Source organism: Larimichthys crocea, chromosome X, assembly GCF_000972845.2.
Source record: "Larimichthys crocea isolate SSNF chromosome X, L_crocea_2.0, whole genome shotgun sequence".
Classification (NCBI taxonomy): Eukaryota; Metazoa; Chordata; class Actinopteri; family Sciaenidae; genus Larimichthys; species Larimichthys crocea.
Genome location: NC_040020.1, coordinates 31,960,713 through 31,982,335, shown reverse-complemented (window position 1 = coordinate 31,982,335; position 21,623 = coordinate 31,960,713). Strand labels below are relative to the sequence as shown.

The 21,623-nt window shown below is 38.4% G+C and overlaps 2 protein-coding genes across 9 annotated transcripts in view; one reads left to right on the top strand and one right to left on the bottom strand.

Moving 5' to 3' along the window:
• The window catches only part of LOC104939516 (B-cell receptor CD22), a 509,789-nt gene that overhangs the window by 119,596 nt on the left and 368,570 nt on the right, over window positions 1-21,623 (top strand). The gene's annotated exons all lie outside the window — the stretch shown is intronic.
• The window catches only part of lcor (ligand dependent nuclear receptor corepressor), an 83,729-nt gene that overhangs the window by 14,754 nt on the left and 47,352 nt on the right, over window positions 1-21,623 (bottom strand). The window contains exons 2-6 of the mRNA XM_010744705.3: window positions 19,498-19,563; window positions 13,190-13,269; window positions 9,765-9,897; window positions 3,460-3,930; window positions 113-200 (exon numbers count right to left, since the gene is read on the bottom strand). Coding sequence (XP_010743007.2) covers window positions 113-200; window positions 3,460-3,930; window positions 9,765-9,897; window positions 13,190-13,269; window positions 19,498-19,563 — 838 coding nt within the window. The remainder of the gene's footprint in view (window positions 1-112; window positions 201-3,459; window positions 3,931-9,764; window positions 9,898-13,189; window positions 13,270-19,497; window positions 19,564-21,623) is intronic.

The following is a 21,623-nucleotide window of genomic DNA, read 5'->3' as shown; positions in this document are numbered from 1 at the left end:
CAGTGCAGAAACACAACAGCAGTGGCTGCTTTAACCTCTCCAGTGTTGTTTTAGGCACATGACGTCCCTGCTATGCTAACAGAGACTATTTTGACTAATCCTGTTGTCTTACCCTTTGACCCCAGGCGCAGGGGAGAAGCCGGGGAAGGTTTTGTGGCTGCCTGCGCTACTCTTCTTGGTGGAGAGATCCAGGACGCCGTCTGAGGGGGAAAAAAAGAAAAAAATCACTTGGGGGAAAAAAGATTAAACACAACTGGGTTTAAATCCTATTCAGAGCATTACTGCTCACATACATACAAACTTATGCCTAGGAATGTGTGTTATAAGCTGAAAGTTGAGCATTACAATTTATGCTAAATTTCAATGGAAAACAGAAAGTATTTATTATGAAATGACAGAAAAGCTAAGGTTATACCAATATTAGTCTTGTGATTGGAGATCTCACCACCACAAATCATCGGGGAATCTAAATGCAAGTTAGTTGCTTGAACGGCAGCAAGAACGTCTGCTAACAAACCCTTACATTTTTTTCATGGTCAAGAAACACTTTAACAGAATCAATTCTCTCTCTATTATCTTCCGTAGCTGGCACACAAATTCAGCATGTCAACACCACAATAAGTAAGGCCGTGCTAAAGACTTTGGATTGGTTTTGTAGTGCAGGCTTAAAATGTTATAATTGTTTCAGTTTCAACAAACTGAAAGCTGTAAGACTGTCCTCGACCTCTGTTGAACGAAGCATTTTGTTATAGTCACGTAAAGTAACTCTGATAATTAACATCAATGAAATGAACAAAAATATGATCTCATCAATTTACAGCATTTTCGTTTATAGCATCAGATTTCAGAAAATGTATCTCATTTACTTCTGCAGTGAGATCACTGCTGTTGATGTGTTTGTACTGTTTATTACTGAAATCTATTGGCATCTTATACATGTTAACAGCTTCTGCAACTTCTTGTTTCTGTGTTTGGGTGAGTCTACATATGAAAATGACTTCTGTTTTCTTATTAGTTGTCAAAAAAAAAGACTTGAGATATTCTGTGTGCTTCAGAACAGGTGGACTGTGTCCTGATGAAGTCTGGGAAATATGGCAACATGCTGTGTGTGAAATCTCAGTTTATTTGTGAATATGTTTGTCAGGCAATTCAGGTCGACACACACACACACACACACACACACACAGAAGATATATCATCATGTGAGGGGACATAAAGTCGAGTGTAAATAAGTTTAAAGAATCTGGTTATTTTTCTATGAAGACAATTATAAAAACAGAACATGATAAGCAGTATTAAACTCTGACTATAATTTTATAGCTCATGGTTTATTTTTATGGACTTTTTCCTTTCATGATTAGAGAACTGTAGTAAATGATAAGGATATGCAATAACCCTGAAAGGAATGTGAATAAGATATTATTATTGTGCCTTACGTTTTGCGAAAAATAAAGTAAAATTTGGATGATTTTACATCTTACAGGTAAATTATTGTTGTTTTGACATGCCAATACATTCACAACAGACGCTGTGTTTTGCTGGTGTAGCCTAATCCTTTGAGTGCAGTTGACCCCTCTAACCCCTGCAACCATATATGGACACAGTACTTGCTAATCTTCAGGGAAAACATGAGATGATATTAAAATGAAAAGTAGCGAGTGGAGGAGGGAATTATGAATTTGGTCCTGTTAATAGTACACATGTGTAGGATCATGGGTGTACATAGAATTCTGGCTCCAAAATAAATATTAATCAAAAGGCACTTGAGTCACAAAATGTCCAGGGATAACAACCGTGATAACTTTTAGATAACAAGTTAGACTAATGAGGTCATTTTCTGAGCTAATGAACACGTAAATTGCATACACTGACGCATCTGCATCTACATTAGCATGCTTGTTTTGGTGGCAGGAACATGAACTTTCTACATTACAGTATTTATAGGTATATATATCATCAACATGCAGATTTATACACCATGGTGCCCCAGTTTTAGAAAGGTCATGAACTGCAACTCATACTTGCACAGTATGGTGGTCAGTCATGTATTATTGAGTTACTGTGTTCACTAGAGTATATACACCACACTATATATTGAGTTTCCTTTGGATCAGGACCTCGTGGACTGATTTATATCAGTGTTTCTAAAATAAAACAGCAAAACATGTTACTTAGTAATACATTACTGATGTACTGCTAGATAAACCTGTTCAGTCGACATGTGCTGTATTAGCAGCATCACTGCAGCTGAAATGCCTGCTGGCAGACCTCACTGCCATAACTGCCAAAGAGGCTGAGACACTCACTAGTGTTGCAGAGCTCTGTGGGTTCATCATTTGATTCATTGTCAACATAAAAATATTGATTAGTGGAGCATTAGGAATGTATTTTTTCCTGAAATTACATCTACTGTGTAATTTAAACGAGTGCCTGGGTGTATATGATCCAGCTTTGAGAATAATCTGAGTCAGAATTCGTCTAAAAGGTGTTCTGTGTTCATGTGTGTGTGTGTGTGAGCAAGAGATAATGCAAGCATGAGGTCGATGTAAATGCCTAAATCTTTTTTGTAAAAATTAAGGAGGCTTACTGTAAGCAGATTCCAAAAAGCTGGTATTAAAGTGGGTGACCGGTCACACTGTGGCTGACGGTTGAAACAGCGAGCTGTCGCTTCAACCCTGCAGTGTGTTCAGTGATCGAAATGCAGACCCCTGCTGGGTTGGTTTGATTAAATGTAGATTGAGCTTTGAGCTACATTTCGGAGCTCAGTATAGCGCTACAAAGGTTCAATCCAAAAGATGATGGCTTTTCAGTGAGCTGTTCAGCCCAATCTGCATATGTTGAATGTGAGTCTCTATGTGTAGAGCATGAATATGCGTACAGTCATCTGTCTTTTATCATCTGATGTGCAACTCTTAACTACTATCAAGTTTGTTATCTATGATAACATATATATGTTATGTGTAATCAAAGATTATCCTGAAACCAGAGTACCAGAGTAATAATCTCAACCTGAACCAGATAAGACAGAAATTGGAACAAACGTTAACTTTCTGCAAACTTCAAAAATTATAGTGTCTTCTCAACAGTACTACTGTAACTACTACAAACACTACTGCAAAATGTACGGATACTGAAATGCACCTGCATGCTCCTGATTAATGTGTGTGTGTACACCTGTATTTATGGCAATGTGGGAACTATGTTTACACAGTCACATTGTGGGGACTGCCCTATCTAGGGACAAAAAGCTGGTGCCATGAGGTTATTGATTTATTTTGGGATTACAGTTTTGTTTTACCGTCAAGGTTAGAATCTTAGGTTAAGTTTAGAATAGGTTGGGTTAGATTTGTGGTGGTCATTTTTTAAGCTATGATGAACCTAATTAGGGAAGGAATTAATAAAAGTCAACACAATGTCCTTAGTTGACAAAAACAAGTGTGTGTGTGTGTGTGTGCTCACCCTGCTGGCTGGGCTCTGGGTCGTCGTCCTGGTTCTTTTTGACGGAGAGGTCCAGTGGGCCGTCCTGGTCGGTCATGAGAAGCTTGCTGAGGACGGGATTCTGTGCAGAGGCAGCAGCTGTACCTCCTCCTCCACCATTACTTGCTCCCGTACCGTTGCTGCAGGCAGGTGCTGAGGCAGCAGCAGCGGTGGCAGAGCTGGGGCTGAGGCCTGGACCTGGTGTAGGGGATGGAGAGGAGGAGGCAGACGATGGAGGGGAGCTCAGCGTGGGCAGGGGCCCAGGTGGGGAACATGGGGCCGGGGCCAGAGACGCCACTCTCGGCAGGCTTTGGTCCTTCATGGTGCCGTTGGGCAGGGGCGAGTCGTCCTGAGTAGTTTTTGAGGTATATTCGGCAGCGAACTGGCGGATCATTCGCTGCATGATCTCACGAGCCACTAGAGGAATGTGAGGTTCTGAGAAACTTGGGAGGTCTGGAGAGAAATAAAACAGAAGAGCAAATATGTCAGCATCCCGTCCTCCAGGAATTTGTCATGTATTTATCCCATTTCATCCTGAAAATGTAATCCTGATGCTATGCTGAAATAATCCAAAAATCACTCAGAAGCAGCACTTAATCCTGTTTGTTGACCATGATGAAAGCATCATGATATCAGTGTGTACAGCAGATTATTACCACTGTCTCCAGCTTCTCACATTTCAGTATTTGTTCCTTTTCTTTGTTTTATATCAGCGTACATTGAGTATCTTTCTGTTTTGTACTGTTGACATTGCCTGGGGCTTCTGGGAAATTGTAATAGGCATTTTCATAGTTTTCTAGCATTTCATAGACTAAACTATCAATTGTAATTGATTCATAGCTGATAAATTACCTGCAGTCTTACTATCACCAGGAACTAATACAGTAAGATTGTTTTACTGTGCATTCTGTACTGTACTGTCAGATATCAAATCGTGTCAAAACAAATCAGTCCATCAATAATCAGTTCCATTTATGTATTTCCTTTTTCACATAAATACAATAACTTTTTCAAAATGCAACAAGTACCGTTGCGACAAAACAAACCCACATCAAACTGGTGATCGATCTCATTGTCCAGAGCAAAACAGCAACAATGACGACACGTTTGTTATTAATGCATTAATCTGGCATTGTCCCAGATAAGTCAACTGCACTTATCTCTTCATAACCAGCAGCTATATTATTTGGATATATTAATGCATGCCATTGAGTCAGATCCTAAAGCCTAGCCTAAAAATCTAATCGCTTTGCTGAAATAATCCAAAAATAACATATATTCTGCACTGTATATACAGCATCTCCAGCACTTAATCCTACCTACTGAGCAGGGTTAAAGCACTATAATATACGCCATAATGTATATAAGCACCATAATGTACAGCAGGCATTATATGATGGTATTTTCCAGCCATGCCATCACACATCTGCTTTCCCAGCATGCTTCATGATCTAACTCATTATTAATTCTTGTTATTCTACTCTTATTTACAGTTATTTCCAATTATCACCCAGGTTTTTCAACTTATTAATACCATTTCTGGGTGTTTCATAGCTTGATTGATGTTTGTAATTACACTGTGAGAAAAATAAGAGCCACAAGGTAAATGTGTGACAAATACTGTGAAATTACTGATGGACTTCATCTGAATGTTTGATTCCCTGTGAACAAACATTTTTATTAAGCACTGTAATAATAATAATGTTGTTTTACTGATGATTAAACATGGCATGACAGCAAAACATGGCAGACATGAATAAAAAAAACGGAGTCAAACAAAGTAGGTAAACAAAGAGGTAAAAACAAATTGTGTGAAAGCCTGTCTGTTCAATGAAATGATTTAAAGATGACATTAAGAAGCTCCTCTGAAAACAGAAGAGACATTTAGTAACAAAACCAGGAAATCTCTGAACTCTTTGCCTGATATTTAATTAAACATGGCACTTAAAATAATATGTTCTGTGTAACAAGGATTAACATGTCACCTTTCTACTGAATAACATTATTACAACAGTATTTTGTCAAACTTCCTCTGCAGTCAGCAGAGACAGTGATAGTGATAAAAGGTGAGGGAAACTGATCAAAAAATTAATTTAAAAAAAGAAAATACAGAAACTACCAAAGCAGTTTTATTATGTATCTATCTATGTATATATGTATTTATGTATGTATGTGTGGTACCTCGCCACAGGCTGCTGTAAAGCTGTGCTACAGACCTGTGTGCGGGTATTGTTGCCATTTGTTATTTGTGATAGATTTATTAATCCCTTGTTAATGTTATTTGAGTTCTGTGCAACCCCTAAACATCGCACCGTGTAATCCCTGCTACTGCAATAAAAGAGTTCAACTCCATACTGAAGTACCCATTGTGTGTCAAAAGACGTAATATGTTGATACATTAAGCAATTAATAGATTCACTTCTAGTAAGTTATTAGTATGTATGTAGCCACACTGTGTGGCCTTTTAGTGTTAAAACTGCCCAGAAAGTGGGTTTGTTTGCTGGAAATGTTTCCTGATTATACAGCTCCATTTTGACAGGTGCAGGATGCCACCTTGGGAAATCTCCTGGGGAAACACCAGCATCTAGTGACTGTGTGCGCTGTGCTTGCTAGGAAATGGTCGTTATAAAACACTACTGATAGATTACTGAAACAAAGCTGAGTGATTTGGCAGATGGATTTTTTAGTGAAACATTTCCTCAGCAGTGGTTTAGGAATTCTGCTGTCTACCCTGAGAGAGGAAGCTTCATGAGGCAGCAAGTCGACAGACACAAATAGCTGCAACACACATACGCATTGGTGTTATTGAATGCATGTTGATTTGCTGTGTTTGTGTATGTAAAATATGTTCGATGGGACTTCAGAAAGTTAATTTGCCACAGGAATCAAATTTGGATAAATGGATGGATGTTACTTGGAATCACGCTGAATTTACAACACAACACTAACGATTAAGAATAGGTTGTAGATAATGTTTCAAAAGGTTTTCCTGACTTTTTTAGATGGAGTTTTGCAGCTTTCTGTCATGACGAAAATAGGAGCATATCAGGCATACCATTCACTGGTACTGTAGATGCTTTTAACTGAGGCCTGTTTAGCTTCTTTAATGTTGAAATGTTTGTTTTTGTAGTTCTACTACAGCTGATTACAAATAGTCAGGTGCATGTCTCCATGGTTTTGTTGTCAGACAACAGCACAATTACAAAAACTGATTAAATCAGGATCCAGCCTTGTCAGTTACACCTCTTTTGTGAGCTCTAGCAATGAATATAATGAATTAACATGTAGAAAAAAGGATGTTCACATGCTCATTGTTATGGGTGGTTTAAAGCATACAAATCCAGCCTGTGATAGGGTGCCTCTTGACCATTTTCTAATGCAGTGCAACCTTCCTGAGACAAGATATGATTCTAATCGATTAAATATTTATCCTAATATTTATTAATTTTATCTGATAAATGGTGTTTATTAACTGGCCCCTGACATCCTCTTACTTTGCAAAGCAAGTTGAGTATCCCTGCCATACAGTATCATCATATCAATTGATCACAAACACAGTGCAGTACAGAATGTACGGCACATTGGTGAAACTGCATGACAACATGTTCCTGAATGTTCATGTTGGTGATTGTGCACGTCATTTAACAGTGTTTGTGTATCTGACTATGTGCTGACAGGTGTGCTGCTGTATTAATGGCCATGCAAGTGTGTGTGTGTCTCATCATGCCTATGCCTGTGTGATTGTTTCTCTGTCTATATATGGCGGCTCCACAGGCAGCTTTGCCTGTGTGAGGGAAGCCAGATTGATTGGAGCCAAGCATTGATTGGACAGACATCTGCTTCCTCCCTCTCTCCCTCCCGGAAAAACATAAGCACACTGTAGCACAAGCTACAGTCTACCAGGCTCCTCCTCTGTCACAAAATAGCTGTCTGCCTCGGGACAGAACATGATACACTCCCCAGTTTAGAGGGGATTATGGCAATTCAGCAAATATTCTGACTTTGAATGGGTGCCGATTTGAGACCTAGGTGCATGTAAATGCAAGCACCAGAATGAAAGTTAAAGCAACACATCCACCATCCACCACGTGAAACAGGACCCTCATTTATTTTAGTTATCATAGAAGGTCTGGGGATATTTATGAGTATTTAACTTTTAGTCGTTAGTCTGCGCTGAAAAGTGATGTCACATAGATACATTTTCCATTTTATTATTTACACCTAGCTGCCTATCTGTCTGTCTATCTTGTGAGACATGTTGATTCAAACCTGGGATCATTTTGAAGGCTACGGTTTGTGGTGCTGTTAAACTGTATTGCATTTTTCTGACAAGGGTTTATATTATTTTGTACAGCATGTATAGCAACAGAGACGCTCCTCTGGATAATACAATACAATGCACCAGCACTACATCCTATTAGAAAGTTGAATACATAGTTCCTACGGGTCCTTGAAATTCTTGAAGTTCGAAGTTAAATAGACATGGTTGTTGAAAGGGCTTGGATTTATATATTTTGTGCAAGAAAATGTTTTGATTTTAAATAGGCTTCATTGTGCAAGTTCTCATTAGAAAAATTCTCAAACAGCAATTATCCTTCTGTGTAGTGGGTCCTTAAATTTGAGGGAATTGGGCTTTGAATAGCCCTTGAATTTGATAATTAATATAGTGTGGGACCCTGTGAATCAACAACACTCCTATATAAACAATGTCATGGTTTATGTAAACATAAATGTAATCCTAAATGGCCTCAAGGGTGATGTGTTCCAACATTGCCCAAGGTTGGTGTAAATTGCATCAACCAAGGTGCAGTTTTATATTTGGCTCTGAAGTTCTGCAATCCTCATGTGACTAATTATAGTTTGTCCTACAGAGAACTGGACTCCCCTGGTCTCGTTTTTGTTCTCTAGCCAGCCTTACACTGTCACTACCTTTTTTGTTTCTGAAAAAAGTCTCCACCCCACTCTGATAAGTGCCCCGTCTTTAACAGTTTAAGCTGTGTTTGTGTATTTGTTAAGGCTGGCATTGTGGCTCTTCTCCATGGGATTGGTGTAGAGTCACTGACACTACTATGTAAAATAACCTTCTGCAGAGTTTCCCACATGGCCTCTCAGAGAAATGATGGCAGTACAGGTCGGAAAAGTGGGTCGGCCTCTCTGGCCCAGATCTTAGCCGATTTAGGGTCTACCTGGAGGGTAGAAATGTCTTTGTTCCAATTGTAAAACTTGGAAAAAGTTACATGCAGTGTCCTTCAGGAATCGATCCCTGGTCCCCCTTTTATCCAAACTGCACAAATTGTCATTACTATGCAGATGACACAAATTCACAATTCATTATCCAACAAACTTCTGTCCTCCCTGCTCTGATTATGTTTACTGACATCCTAAATGTTTGCACAATGCATACTTCTCTATAACTGAAATGAAGATAAACAGTTTTATTTCCTGAAAAATCCACATCTTATTTTTTGTTTTAGGATTCTTTTTGGGGCTTTCTGAACCTTTATTTGACAGTAACATCTTAATGGTGACAGAAATGTAGGTGGAGAAAAAGGGGGGATGACATGCAACAAAGGGCCATGGGTCAGAATTGGACCCTGGGCTGTTGCAACAAGGCACACATGGGGACCATGCTCAACCAGGTGAGCTACGAGGGCGCCCCTGTTCACATCTTTGTAATCAGTCCCCAACAAAAAGAATTACTACAGATATTCTAAAGCACAGGTGACTTTTTTCCAAATAAGGACACAAATGAAAGACGAATAAACTAGAACTTAAAGAAAGGTTTACTCTATGCAGATGACAACATCATCACTACTTTTACTTCATGAAGAAAAATGATGACAAGAAATTCTGACATCAAGACTGGTTGTATTGATTATGAATAGAAGATTAAACTGTTATAGCTGGTCACTGGAAACATTGGATGTATTGTAAGAACATAAAAGGATTTCTTTTGTGGCCAGCTTCATAATTCATCCATTACTTTTCATTCAACAAAGGCCCTTTTAAGTCCTTAAAAAAAATCTAAAACATAATTAATTGTAATAAATGTCTGAAATATAAAATACACTCTGGTATTATATTCCCTTTTAGGGATCAGTTTTGTAAAAGTCTCTTATATTTACTGATTTCCCCAAAGAATTAACTAAATTTTCTTGTCTAAAAAACACCTCTGGACATTGTAAGATATTTCAGATATTTATGACCAGAGGGAATCTGAAAATGAGTAATGAAATGACTGATGAGGATTGTGTGTGTGTGTGTGTGTGTGTGCATGTGTGTGTTACCTTTTCTGTGGAACACAGCATTGAGGAAGTCTTGGGCCTGTCTCTCCAGCCGGCTGATCCGAGACTGCTCCTGTTTGAAGTCTTCACACTTCGACAGCACCTGGCTGCCTCCACCGTTCTCTACACTGTGCTCCTAAACAGACAAACACAGAGACACAAAGAGTAAGAGCCTGTTCTGTCAAAAAATAAACCCCAATCCTGCAGCCACTTGCCATTGTTTCATCATGTCAAGCTGTAGATGTCTGTGCAGCTGCTCAGCTCTGTGAGCCAACAGAAGATGTGTCGTAGCTGCAGGTACATGCAGACTTCTCAAATAGGAATATTGTGAATTTCTTTTTCTTCCAGCTGAGAAAAGGTGGAGTTCTTTGCTCATTAGGAAATGTGTCTTGTGGCTGCACTGCACTCTAATCTATTTATCATAGTGAGACTTGATTTCACTGGCTGGAAATCTAGTTAGAAATGTTGATTTTTTTTTTTAATATCAACATAATTGTAGGGCTGCTACTCCAAATTATTATTACTATTGATTCACCTATCAATCGTATCTGATCATACTGAAATTATTATGGTGCAGTACAAGTGAAGTCTTGTTTGGTCCTGCCAAATATACTAAATATACACTAAATTTACAATGACATAAAATTGAGAAATCAGTGGAAACAGTGAATGTTTTTCATTTTTCTTTGGAAAATGACAAACAATAATTGAAATGTTTAAGTAATTTTCTTTTGATTGACGAATCATCTGATTGCTAAATCTAAACAATTGTTCAGTATCATTTAATTATCCTTACTCTGCCTACTCTAACCAATGTCACTCCTCACACCAAAACCTAACCAACCCGACCAATGGAGGCAACGCGTACTTGACAATCAGCCAATCCGCCTTTGCTTTGCCATCCTAGGAAAAGAAAACTGGCTGGCAGGACAGCTCAATTTACTACTGAGGTGCCACTGTTGGAGGAGGAGCCAATCAGACAGCTTCATCAGGATACCAAAGGTAATGAACTTGACGAGACACAGGTCTGCCAATGAGAGATTATTACGAATGAAACAGCAGCAAGAGAAAATGCAAATTTAGCCTCTGAATCAGAGAAAGGATTAACACCACTGTTATTGTTAGCTGTAATGAGTGTATCCCCATTGCCTTTACAACGCTAAACAGGGAATCTGAGAGTGTGTGTGTGTGTGTGTGTGTATTTCTGTTTGTGTCAATGGCAAGAGACAAAACAACAGAAATAAGGCTGTGTTTTTAAGGCTTTCATCATTCCATCCTCTCTTTATTTTAACCTCTCAGTTCTCTCAATCTGCTGGCAGTTTGCGTGGCTTCAGATCAATGAATCAATGGTTCCCACCCACTGAAGCTCCTCTGGCATTTCACAAACAAGCAGAGGGTAATAACAGCGAAACAGAGAGCTTTCAAAGCCCTAAAGGATGAATGAAAGATGATAGAAGTGTTGGAAGGAGAAGAGGAACACAATTAGGACTGCTGCAAAATTTGTCTTATTATTTATTTACCATTTTATGATTTGCACACTATGAGTGGCTAACATAACCAGTCAGACAACACAGATGAAAAGCTTCTACTTTTTTTTCTTTTCTTTTTTTTTGTGCAAGTGTCATCTGTAATTGCTGCATTACACAGAGGAACTTTGCTTGGATACATTTTATACACTCAGCGTCGTCAGTGAATGTTAGTTTTATTAGCATGAACAGACAGAGACAGAAAAAGGGACACAGAGACTGTGATCGAGACAGATGGGGGTTGATGGTGGGGGCTGGTGGTGAAGCAGGATTTTTTTTTTAGGAGCCAGATGGCCAACCTCGGAGGTTGAACAGGGGTCAAGTTGAAAAACAACGGACGAGGAAAGGACGCCCCCTCCTAACTTCCTTCCCACCCTTACTCACTTCACATACATGTAATCACATACCAAAAATAAATAAGGTTTTGGGAAACATGGACAAGAAGTCCTAAAAGGTCCAGTGTGTAAGATTTAGATTGCTCTATTTACAGAATATGGCAGAAATTAAACATTATATCCAAATGTTTTTATTAGTGTATAATTACCAGGGAATAAAAATCATTGTTACCTCAGAATGAGCCTTTTATAAACATCTACAAATGCTGGGAGTCATCTTCCATGGAGTCGGCCATGTTGAACCTCCATGTGTATTAATCAGTTCGATGAACTCATTATTATTCTGCTCTGATCGCTTTTTAGCCAATAAGAAACTCTGAGAGGAGGCACCAGTCTCACTAATTTACACCCATCTCACCATCCTCCTCCCCTCCACACACACACACACACACACACACACCTCCAAATCACTATGTGGCGTTCTCTTTCATAAGCTAAATTGGGGTCAAGACCGTGATGGTCGAACAACACAAATAACATGTATGCAGGAGTAAAAGAAGGAAGAGGAGGAGAGACAAACATGTGGAGAACACTGAAAAAAATGGCAGCAGACAAAAACACACAAAATGTGTAGACGAAGGAAAGAAATTACTTTACAAAAGAAACATAAGTGCTGTATTAGACAGCAAGCAGAATTAATCGCTATTCTGCAGCAAAATGCACAAAAACGAAACATTTATTTATCATTTTTTACATTTATTATTATTATTATTTTTTTTTTTTCGGCCTTTTCAAGCTTTTTATTTTTGATAGAGACAGCTGAAGAGTGACAGGAATGTGGGGAGAGAGAGATCAGGGAACGACATGCAGCAAAGGGCCGCAGGTCGGATTCGAACCCTGGGCCACTGCGGCAAGGACTGAGCCTTCATACATGGGGCGGATGCTCTATACCAACTGAGCTAAACGACACCCTCACAGAAGATAATTTTGAGGCTTTTTTTATATTTTGAATAGCATCCCATTATATTTTATTCTATAATTATATCAAATTAATAAGATAAACAATAATTACTGAATTCTTCTTATAGTTTATTATATATTTTGATAATTTATTTATTGTAAGTCTTTTTTCTGCCAAATGTTGCAACACTTCATATATTAAAGTTCTTTGAAGGTAAAAATGTCTTATCTAACTCTCTAAGAAGTTAAGAAATCTGAGAGAAAGTGTATAGTTAATACATAAAATGTACCAAACCTTTATCTACCTGTACCTACCTTTACTTTATTAATATCTTTAAGGAAACATGTTCACTTTTTAGCATACAACTGTCCAAGAACAACAGATACGTTGATCAAGAGCGTAATATCAATATCACCGTCAATTCTAACTATGAGCTTGAAGCAACAGGCTGTAAGTGAGTGCTTTTTGCCCTAGGTCTTGCCTCTCAGGCAACCCTGTACCATACTACCCCATACTGCTGAAGGGTGTTAGGGCAGTATGCCACCTGAAATAAAGACCTGCAGACACTACTTAGGGCTGAAAAATGCTCCTAAACATGTCTCCTACCTTGACTCTCTCACGTCTTAAGCAGCAGAAGAGACAGTTTTCATCGAAGGACCAGTCAGACACTTCCTCAGGCTCGCAGTCTGGATAAGAGAGGGTGACAGAAAGCAACATGTTAAATCATTACTCCAACTCCTAAACTGACATTAGCAAACTAGTGAGGCTTAGCTTGGAAAAACATGGAGATCTGAAGGTCATCTGATGGTTTTGAGTTTAGATTTAGGTTCATACTTTGTTTTTCTTGCACTGTGTTTGTTTCACTCCTGAAGTTGAAACATTCAGATACAGGTTGAATCAATGGAGAAATAATGTTTTCATTCAACATCCAATCAAGCAAACAAAGAGTGACAGCGGAGGGTCCACAAACCACAACAACGAGAGCATTACAATGATTCAGCCCATGATTAAATTACAGCGACGACTAACTTTATAAGTCAAGTATACTGTGCAAAAAAAAAAAACACATTGTGATTGACAGATGAGCTCAGTTTCGCTATTGAATCCATCGTTGCCTAAAGACCCAAAACACTGCATGAATGCCTCTGTATGTGTGTGTGTGTGTGTGTGTGTGTGCGTGTAAATATGGCTGTATGTGTTTGTGAAGTATTCATGCCCTAAAGCCCTATTTGCAAAGAACTAATTACCCCTCACTAAGACTGCTTCGGTTAAACATGTTCAGTGGGATGAAGAAAATCACTACTGTCTCCTGGTAGTTCAGTTGCTGCATATCATGAAACTGAAATATCCTGCTTTCAATCCTCTTTCTCCGCACAGCTTTCCTGGGCAGAGCTTCAAGTTCTAAAAAATTTTTTTATTTTTGACCACTGAAAGTTCTCATTTTAAAGTTTACTATATGTGGTGGTCTGTTAGGGATGACATATTTACATTTGCATAGTTCAGAAGTTCACAAAAACAAATTATCACATGTATCAACGAATGTAATAAAATGTTTGAAAGAATGTAAATGCGCAACAATTTGTTGATTAGTTAATTGAAATTTCTTTGGGTTTTTGACTGTTGGTCAGACAAAACAATAACAGGAACTCTGGGAAAATGTGATTGGTATTTATCACTTGATGCTGATACTCTATGAATCACACAAGGAAATTCACAAGGATTTTTTGCAGATTAATTAATAATGAAACTAATAGCAAGTATACTTAATAAGTGGCAAATTTATTTTTGCCAATGTGGCAGAAAGTAGCTAAACTGTACATAAAGTATAGGTCAGATTTTACAGTTCTCTCAGTTCCAAGAAACTTTAGCCTGACTCAAGACCCAAGTTGGGTTGGTCCACTTTATCTTCAGTCTGATTTGGCATGTGTAAGGTCGGGGTGTTGTGTTTCTGCATTGATATGTCTGCTATTGCAATGGATCCAAGCAGACTCAAGGGTGTAAAGTGTGACATGAGGAGAAAAAATGACATCTCTTGCTGCTGTTTAATTAGTAGAGCATCTGCTGTGGCTGCCAGTGTTGCTATTTTTGGATCAGTTTAGATTGTAAAATAAAATGTATTTATGCGTTTTCCACAAGTTAGATCAGTTCCAAAATTCTGAACCACTCAAATGACTAAAGTTAGGGACCAAAACTGCATCCACAGCCAGCTTACACAGACAAATCACAAGAGCACAACAGAAATCACGTCTAAAAGAAAATTAACAATCTTGTAAATCTTCTTTCTAAATTATTACAAACAATTAAAACAATCAACAATCTCAGGAATTGAACGTCGGTGGTCGCTTACATCAACATTAATCCTATGCTTGTGGGCTCATGATTGATTGAGATGATGCCAAGTGTCAGCTCAGTTTCACTGAGAATCATTTCAGTTCTGTACTGTGTAGTTATACAGGTATTGGTTACAGCTGAGCTGTTGCCATGGCGCCACACTTTCTTTGAAAAAAACCTCAGTTCAGTCTGAAGTCACCATCACCACAGAGTGACAGAGACAGATATATATATATATATATATATATATTATTATATATATATAAAGTATATATACACACACACCCATAGTATCTATATATTCATCAGAAAGAGGGGCAGTGAAAAAGAGAGGAGAGAAGGAAAGGAGGAGTGTGTTACAGACAGCAGGAGGAAGAAGAAGGTCGAGTCAGCTCCACAGAGAGAGAGAGGACACACAGAAACACAAGAACAAAATCAATATGGTTACAATATACTGTGAACATACAGTATATGTCACATCAGAACTGCCTCTCTCCAAAGTGTCACCTTTTCAGCAGCTTAGAAAAGCAGCTGAAGCCAAGTTGAAAGTGTTTCATCAGGCCCGAGGAAGAACACAATCATCATCCTCCACTTGACATTAAAATGTCAACGTAAGCAAACATTAAGTCACATGGTGTCACTGAATTTCAATAAAACTGTAGAAAACATTTTCTGGTTTTACCTCTGACGTCTTCCACCTCAACTCTTTATGATTTACAGTTTCTCGATGGGCAGAAAGCTTTACTTATTGCTAATGCAAGTTAACTGCAAAACTAGTTAGTTCAGTCCGTGCTAAATAAGTTTTATATTTCCTGTATTATCTTTGTTTCGGCATCAGCCTGCTACATAGTCATGATCGCATACACATCCATCCGAGCTAAAACATGATGGCACGATAGTAAGCAGAGGTAAAATGAACAGTTCAGCAAATACTAGGAAGAGAAGTGCAGATCACCAAATTATCTCTGGATGTAGGCTGTAGGTGAACCATCCAGATAAAATGATACCAACACATTTCGAATAGGACTTGGAGCTCTTGGAAACTTAAAAAAATCAACATAGTCTCACGCCTCTCTCTGGTTAAAAGCTTTCAGTCTGTTGCACTTCCAACCAAACATCAGTGATACACTTTTACACTCCTGCGAGGTGGAAAGTTAAACTGCTGGTGAAAAACAAGGTGTATGGCTGCTGTTAAGTCACTTTGCAGGGAATTTAAATTGCAGTATGGTCCTTTTTAAGAACATTGGTGACTCTGTAGTAGGTCACGGAAGGAACTATACAGTCTTAGTTTTCTAGTATATGTGTGTGTAAATGTGTATAAGTGTGTATGTGACAGTTCATAATCCAGCAAATCGCAAATCACATCTCCTCCAACTGCAGTCAGATAAACAGATGTCTATTACTCTCTGCTTTATCGCTGTCTCTTGCTGTAATGAAATGGTCAAAGGTGAGCTGTGCTTGAACCCTGTGGTTGTGCCACTTACAATATCCCTGGGAAGGCACCAATTAGCTTCAGCCCCACTGCTAACGTGACCCCCCAGCCTCAGTGGTTTGTGTGTTTGTGTGTGCGTGTGTGTGTGTGAGCTTGACAAAGATGTTGACACTGTTTACATGACGCTTTAAGCGTGTGTTCCTGCTCAACTGTCATGCACTTAATTAATCAAGTTGTTGTTTCTTTGGCAACTTGGTTTCTTAAACTGCCTGTAATAGAGAAACACTTTCTTTATTAGAGGTACAGAGAAACCTGGTTAACAAACCATTTATAGATTTCTATTGCAGAAAGATGATGTTGACATGATATATGTGAGTGCCTGCATGACAAAGACTTCAGATAGGGAAAGTAACATTGTGACAGCAGTGTGGAAAGATAATAAACTGTATTTGCATGCCAGCACTTCCACCTTTGATTAGAGATGTGTCGGACATTTCTGCATTTGTTACAAGGATGGTGGACTACAAAGACTGACCACGTGACAACTTTAGACTTTAGACTAGACCTTTAGACGGTTTATGCACCCTTTTTTAAATTATGGTCGAAATAATTTTGAGTCAACAGTGATGCATTTAATCCACACAGCTGTGTGACATGCGCAAAAATAATCAATGCATCATGCATCCATCTTCTTTAATGGCTAGCTTTCAGCACCAACCCGTTCAACAATTCTCTTTGGCGTGTGTTTGATCAGCTCCCTGAAGATCAGTCTTAAAACTCATCAGCTATCGTCTGATGATGATTTTGACTCCAGGGGGAATAGGTAATGTTTTGGGCTTCCGGCATAGCCAGTGGATATCTGGAAAACAGATATCAGATATCCTAGCCAAGAATTCCTCTACAGTCTAATTAGCAACTGGATACGTGAGAATGATGAGAAAGACACATTTTGGCTAATCTCTATAAACAGATATCTACATTTTTTAACAAGCTAAATCGTTATAGGTCCAAGAACGCAGTCCGGCCAATAAACTCCACCTCTTCATCAAATTAAAGCCCACTCAAATGTGCCATATAGATACCGTATTCATATGCAGATATCTGTTTATAGTGAAGATCATTTGAACTGAATATTGCATATTGATTAAATATTGAACATTTGTGGCTCTTTATCAGGCAACAACTTGATAATGTACACCATTACAGAGCTACAGGACGAAGGTCTGCAGCAGTGACTGGTGGGGTAGAGTTGTACTTTTGGAATTTTCAAAATCATTTTTTGGAAGTAGAGAAAAGTATGTCTCCATTTACGTCAAGATGGAGAGCATGCACAGAAAGAAGAAGCCAGTAATCATATTAAATCATTTAGACTGTACAAAGTTTAAACTACCCCTCTGCAACCGATTGAAATTTGATTTGGGTTGGGCCTGTTTATTCTGAAAGAAATGTTCTATGGAGAGGTTTTATTCTGTTTGGGCTTTTAAAACAGATTATACTCAGAATATTAGACTCCACGTAGCCACTGTAAATATATGAAAAAAACATGATCACATGACAGTTTTCAGACTTAACAGCTTGATGAGAACTGACAAACAACAGGCAAGGCAACAAGCATGTGTGCCTTCTTGTGCCACAGTGAATTCTGGGAAGTGTAGGAAATCAAAGGAGGATGTGGACGGGCTCTTTAAGGGGCTTTTTTTTTTTTTTACCTTGTAAATGTTTCAATGCCACAAAATGTAACTTTAATGCTGTTGCACATTTATAAAATCGAGTCTTTGTATGTGTGTGTGTGTGTGTGTGTGTGTGTATGTGTGTGGAAGTATACTTGACATGCACAGGTTTCACCATCTGTAGCTCCGTAAAAACAAGCAAGTGCATGCTTTATTGAGTGTGTATGTGTGTAAATGTAACGCTTGAGTGAAAATGACGTAGTCAAGGCAGAAATATTCTAAAAATGCCTTAAGTCGGTGGGGGAGGGGTCATATGACTCCAGGACACCATGGTGACCTCGTTTCCCTGTGATAGGAGGAACGAAAGAGGGATCTGGATGTTTTGGTTATATTTGTCATTGTTTGACTTTATTCTCAAGACATATTTGATTCGTGTCACTCTTGTACGTCGTTAAATTAGCATTTTTTCCCCATCTAACATAAATTTTTTGGTTGGTAATGAGCACTGCAGCTTAACATGGGCCCTAACACAGCTATAAATGTGTATTTCTTTATGTTCTGTTTCAAGCAGCAAAACGTTTTTCTCAGTGGACCCTCACCATCTGAGCCTCCTCTAACAAATCGCTCCTCATTTTTTAATGTGGAATAAAATCATTCACTTATAAAAACCTATTGTTGTGTAGATCTGGGATATTAACTGCCACGCATGTAGCAAAAGGCAATACCAGTGCAGACAGACTGAATGTGCTGGAGGCCACTTTCTGTTGTTTTAGCAGCTGATCCATCAAACAGCATTTTCTCATTTAGCATGCAAAGAAGAACCAGAACATCTCTGCCCAGTTGAGACCAGTCAAAGACCCTCACAAACCTTAACAGCTTCATTAACTTCAGCTGGTCCATACTGGGTGTTTTTTTCTGTTTAGTGACATGTGTCAGGTTTTTCCAGCCTGAGTTTTAAATTAAACATGGTTGTTGTATAAATTAATCAGTGTTATGTCGTCTAAACAGTTTTTTTTTCTTTTCTTGAAAGATCAATAAATAGATAGGGAGATGCTGTTTTGCTCATGTGGGTTTATTCGATGAGCATCCATTCATTCTCTCACACTAAACAGTAAGAGCTGAGCTTCTGCAAATAAATAAATAAATAAACCATGCATGCAGAATAATGATTTTTAACAAGGTATGGGAAAAATGTAAAAAGCAATCCCCAGAAAAACCAAATCATTTCAGTCCTTGTAAACAACATTACTGGCAGAAAAACCTCAATATTATTTTCCTTGTTACGGATTTGTTTATTGATTTTTGTTTTATTTTGCTCATGTTCCCAGTTTCTATAGTCATTACATTTTCACTAACTATAAATCACTTTCTAATCCTGTTTTGATAAGTAAAATATAAAGATTGTTGTTGTTGCTGACTGTTTTTTTTAAATTTGTATTTGCAAAAGCATTTGTTCACTTTGTGTATTTGAGCATGTTTACCTTGGAAAAGGGTGATATCTTTGACTAGTCCTGGCCCAAACAAGCCTTCCAAGATGCTTTCAAAGCCTGTGAAGAAGAGAACAGATGTGATATCAATACAAGGTGACAAAACAAATGACAGCAGGTAAAATACTGTAATAAAAAAAAACAAAAACAAAAAAAAACACTAGGCTAAAGGCTAAAGTGCCTTTGGTGTTTTTTTGTTTGTTTTGTTTTAAATGCAGCCTTTTTTAAAAGAACCTTTCTTATGTTCTGAAGGGTGAGGGACATAAATGACAAAGTAGTTTTCCCATAGGACATATTTTGCTGATGCACAACCCCCCACTGCTCTCGCCCAGCAGCGAAAAAGAAAAAAAGGAAAACTGAGAAGCACAAAGCAGTTTATAATCTTAAATCATGTGATGAATGTTTTCTTTTCATGATTTTATGAAAACATCACAATAACAAAAATATACATTGTTGTGTGTACACATTCAGACAAAGGCATAAAAGCGCTTTTTAGGCACACATACACCCACACACATATAGGGACAATAATGTGAGAATATAAAACGTACACACACACACAATAGACAAAGCTGTGCAAATGCTTTTTGGGTACACACAAAAAGAAACACATCGAAATCTCTACAAAGACGAGGCTGTTGAGCACTTATATTATACATATACAAACAATAGACACAACACACATGCACCAATACAGACAGGGTGTGGAAGCATTTATTAGTCACTATGCACAAAAGACACACACACACAAACACACACACACACACACACACACACACACAAACACACACACACCCTTGCCTTTCTTTCCAGCTCTTAAAGCAAATTAGCGCTATACCTCTAATACACCAAGCTAATGTCACTCACTTTTTATTAACTGTAATACCGTCGTTCTGCTGTTGCTTGGCAACTGCATACAGAGAAACAGAAATACATATTGCAATTTTCAAGCTGCCCCCCCCCCCCCACCCCCCACCTTTCTCCCTCCTACCCCCCACCTCACCCTCCATTAAATGGAAAGACAGGCAGACAGAAGGAAACAGAGACAAAGACACATGTAGGTGTGTGCGCATAAATGTGCATTTTTAGCATGGAATGTAAAGGTTAACGGAGCGCACACACACACACACACACACACACACACACACACATACACAAAGAGTTCAAGTGTAACCACTTGTTAGGCTATATACTTTACATTGCAGGGATAAGCTAGCTTGATAAACAGCCTGAATGCAAATGCATTTCTCTATTACAAAATAATTATGGCCAACCTCATGACAGCAGCAACACCACTTCAGCTCTGTTACAAGAAACCAATAGGAGGGAGGTCAAATATTCAAGGACTGTAGCTGTGTTTTCACATGTTTCAGCCTAATAACTAGTAATGAAAAAAATCCGGTCAGTTATGAATCCCGCTTCAAACTTCAGTGGGTTTGAAACAAAACGGATCAAAATGCTGAGTTTTAATTTGAGCATGTTTACATCCACACCCAGAGGGGACAGGAAGTAATTAGACAAGTTACCAAAAAATGATTTCATATTATATTTGGTGTCAAATTCTTGCCAGTCAGTGACTCTCTAAAGTGTTAGATACACTGCAAGTAGCTTCTCTTCTTAGTTTGGACTACTCTTTTCTTTATTTTGCATTTTAGCATTGAAGCACTTATTCCACTCTGTGACCATAAAATGTAGCAGCAATGTCCTAAGATGGTGGGACACAAAATAGCTACAAAGTTGAACCGAATACAGATTTAAACACCTTTAAATGAAAGCTTTTCTTAATGGTTCCACAACATAATTACTGGTTTATTGTATTGAAATATAGTCACTTTATTTTTGTGTCCAAAGTAAATTTGTAGTGGCCAACATGGTTCACACCAACTCATCAACTATGGCTGCTTGGCCAGTGGCCCTGCACTTCAAACAACTGTAGGACTCTGCAGTTTGGTTGGTTTAGGAACAAAAAATACTCAGTGTTAAATAAAATAAATACATAGCAGAAGTTAAAATAAGTCAGTGTTGACTTTTGGTTTCACACAAGACACGAACAGCATTCTCCTGGGTGAAAGTCCTTTTGACCCACCCATTGACTCCAACCTCATTCATGTGCAGACTTA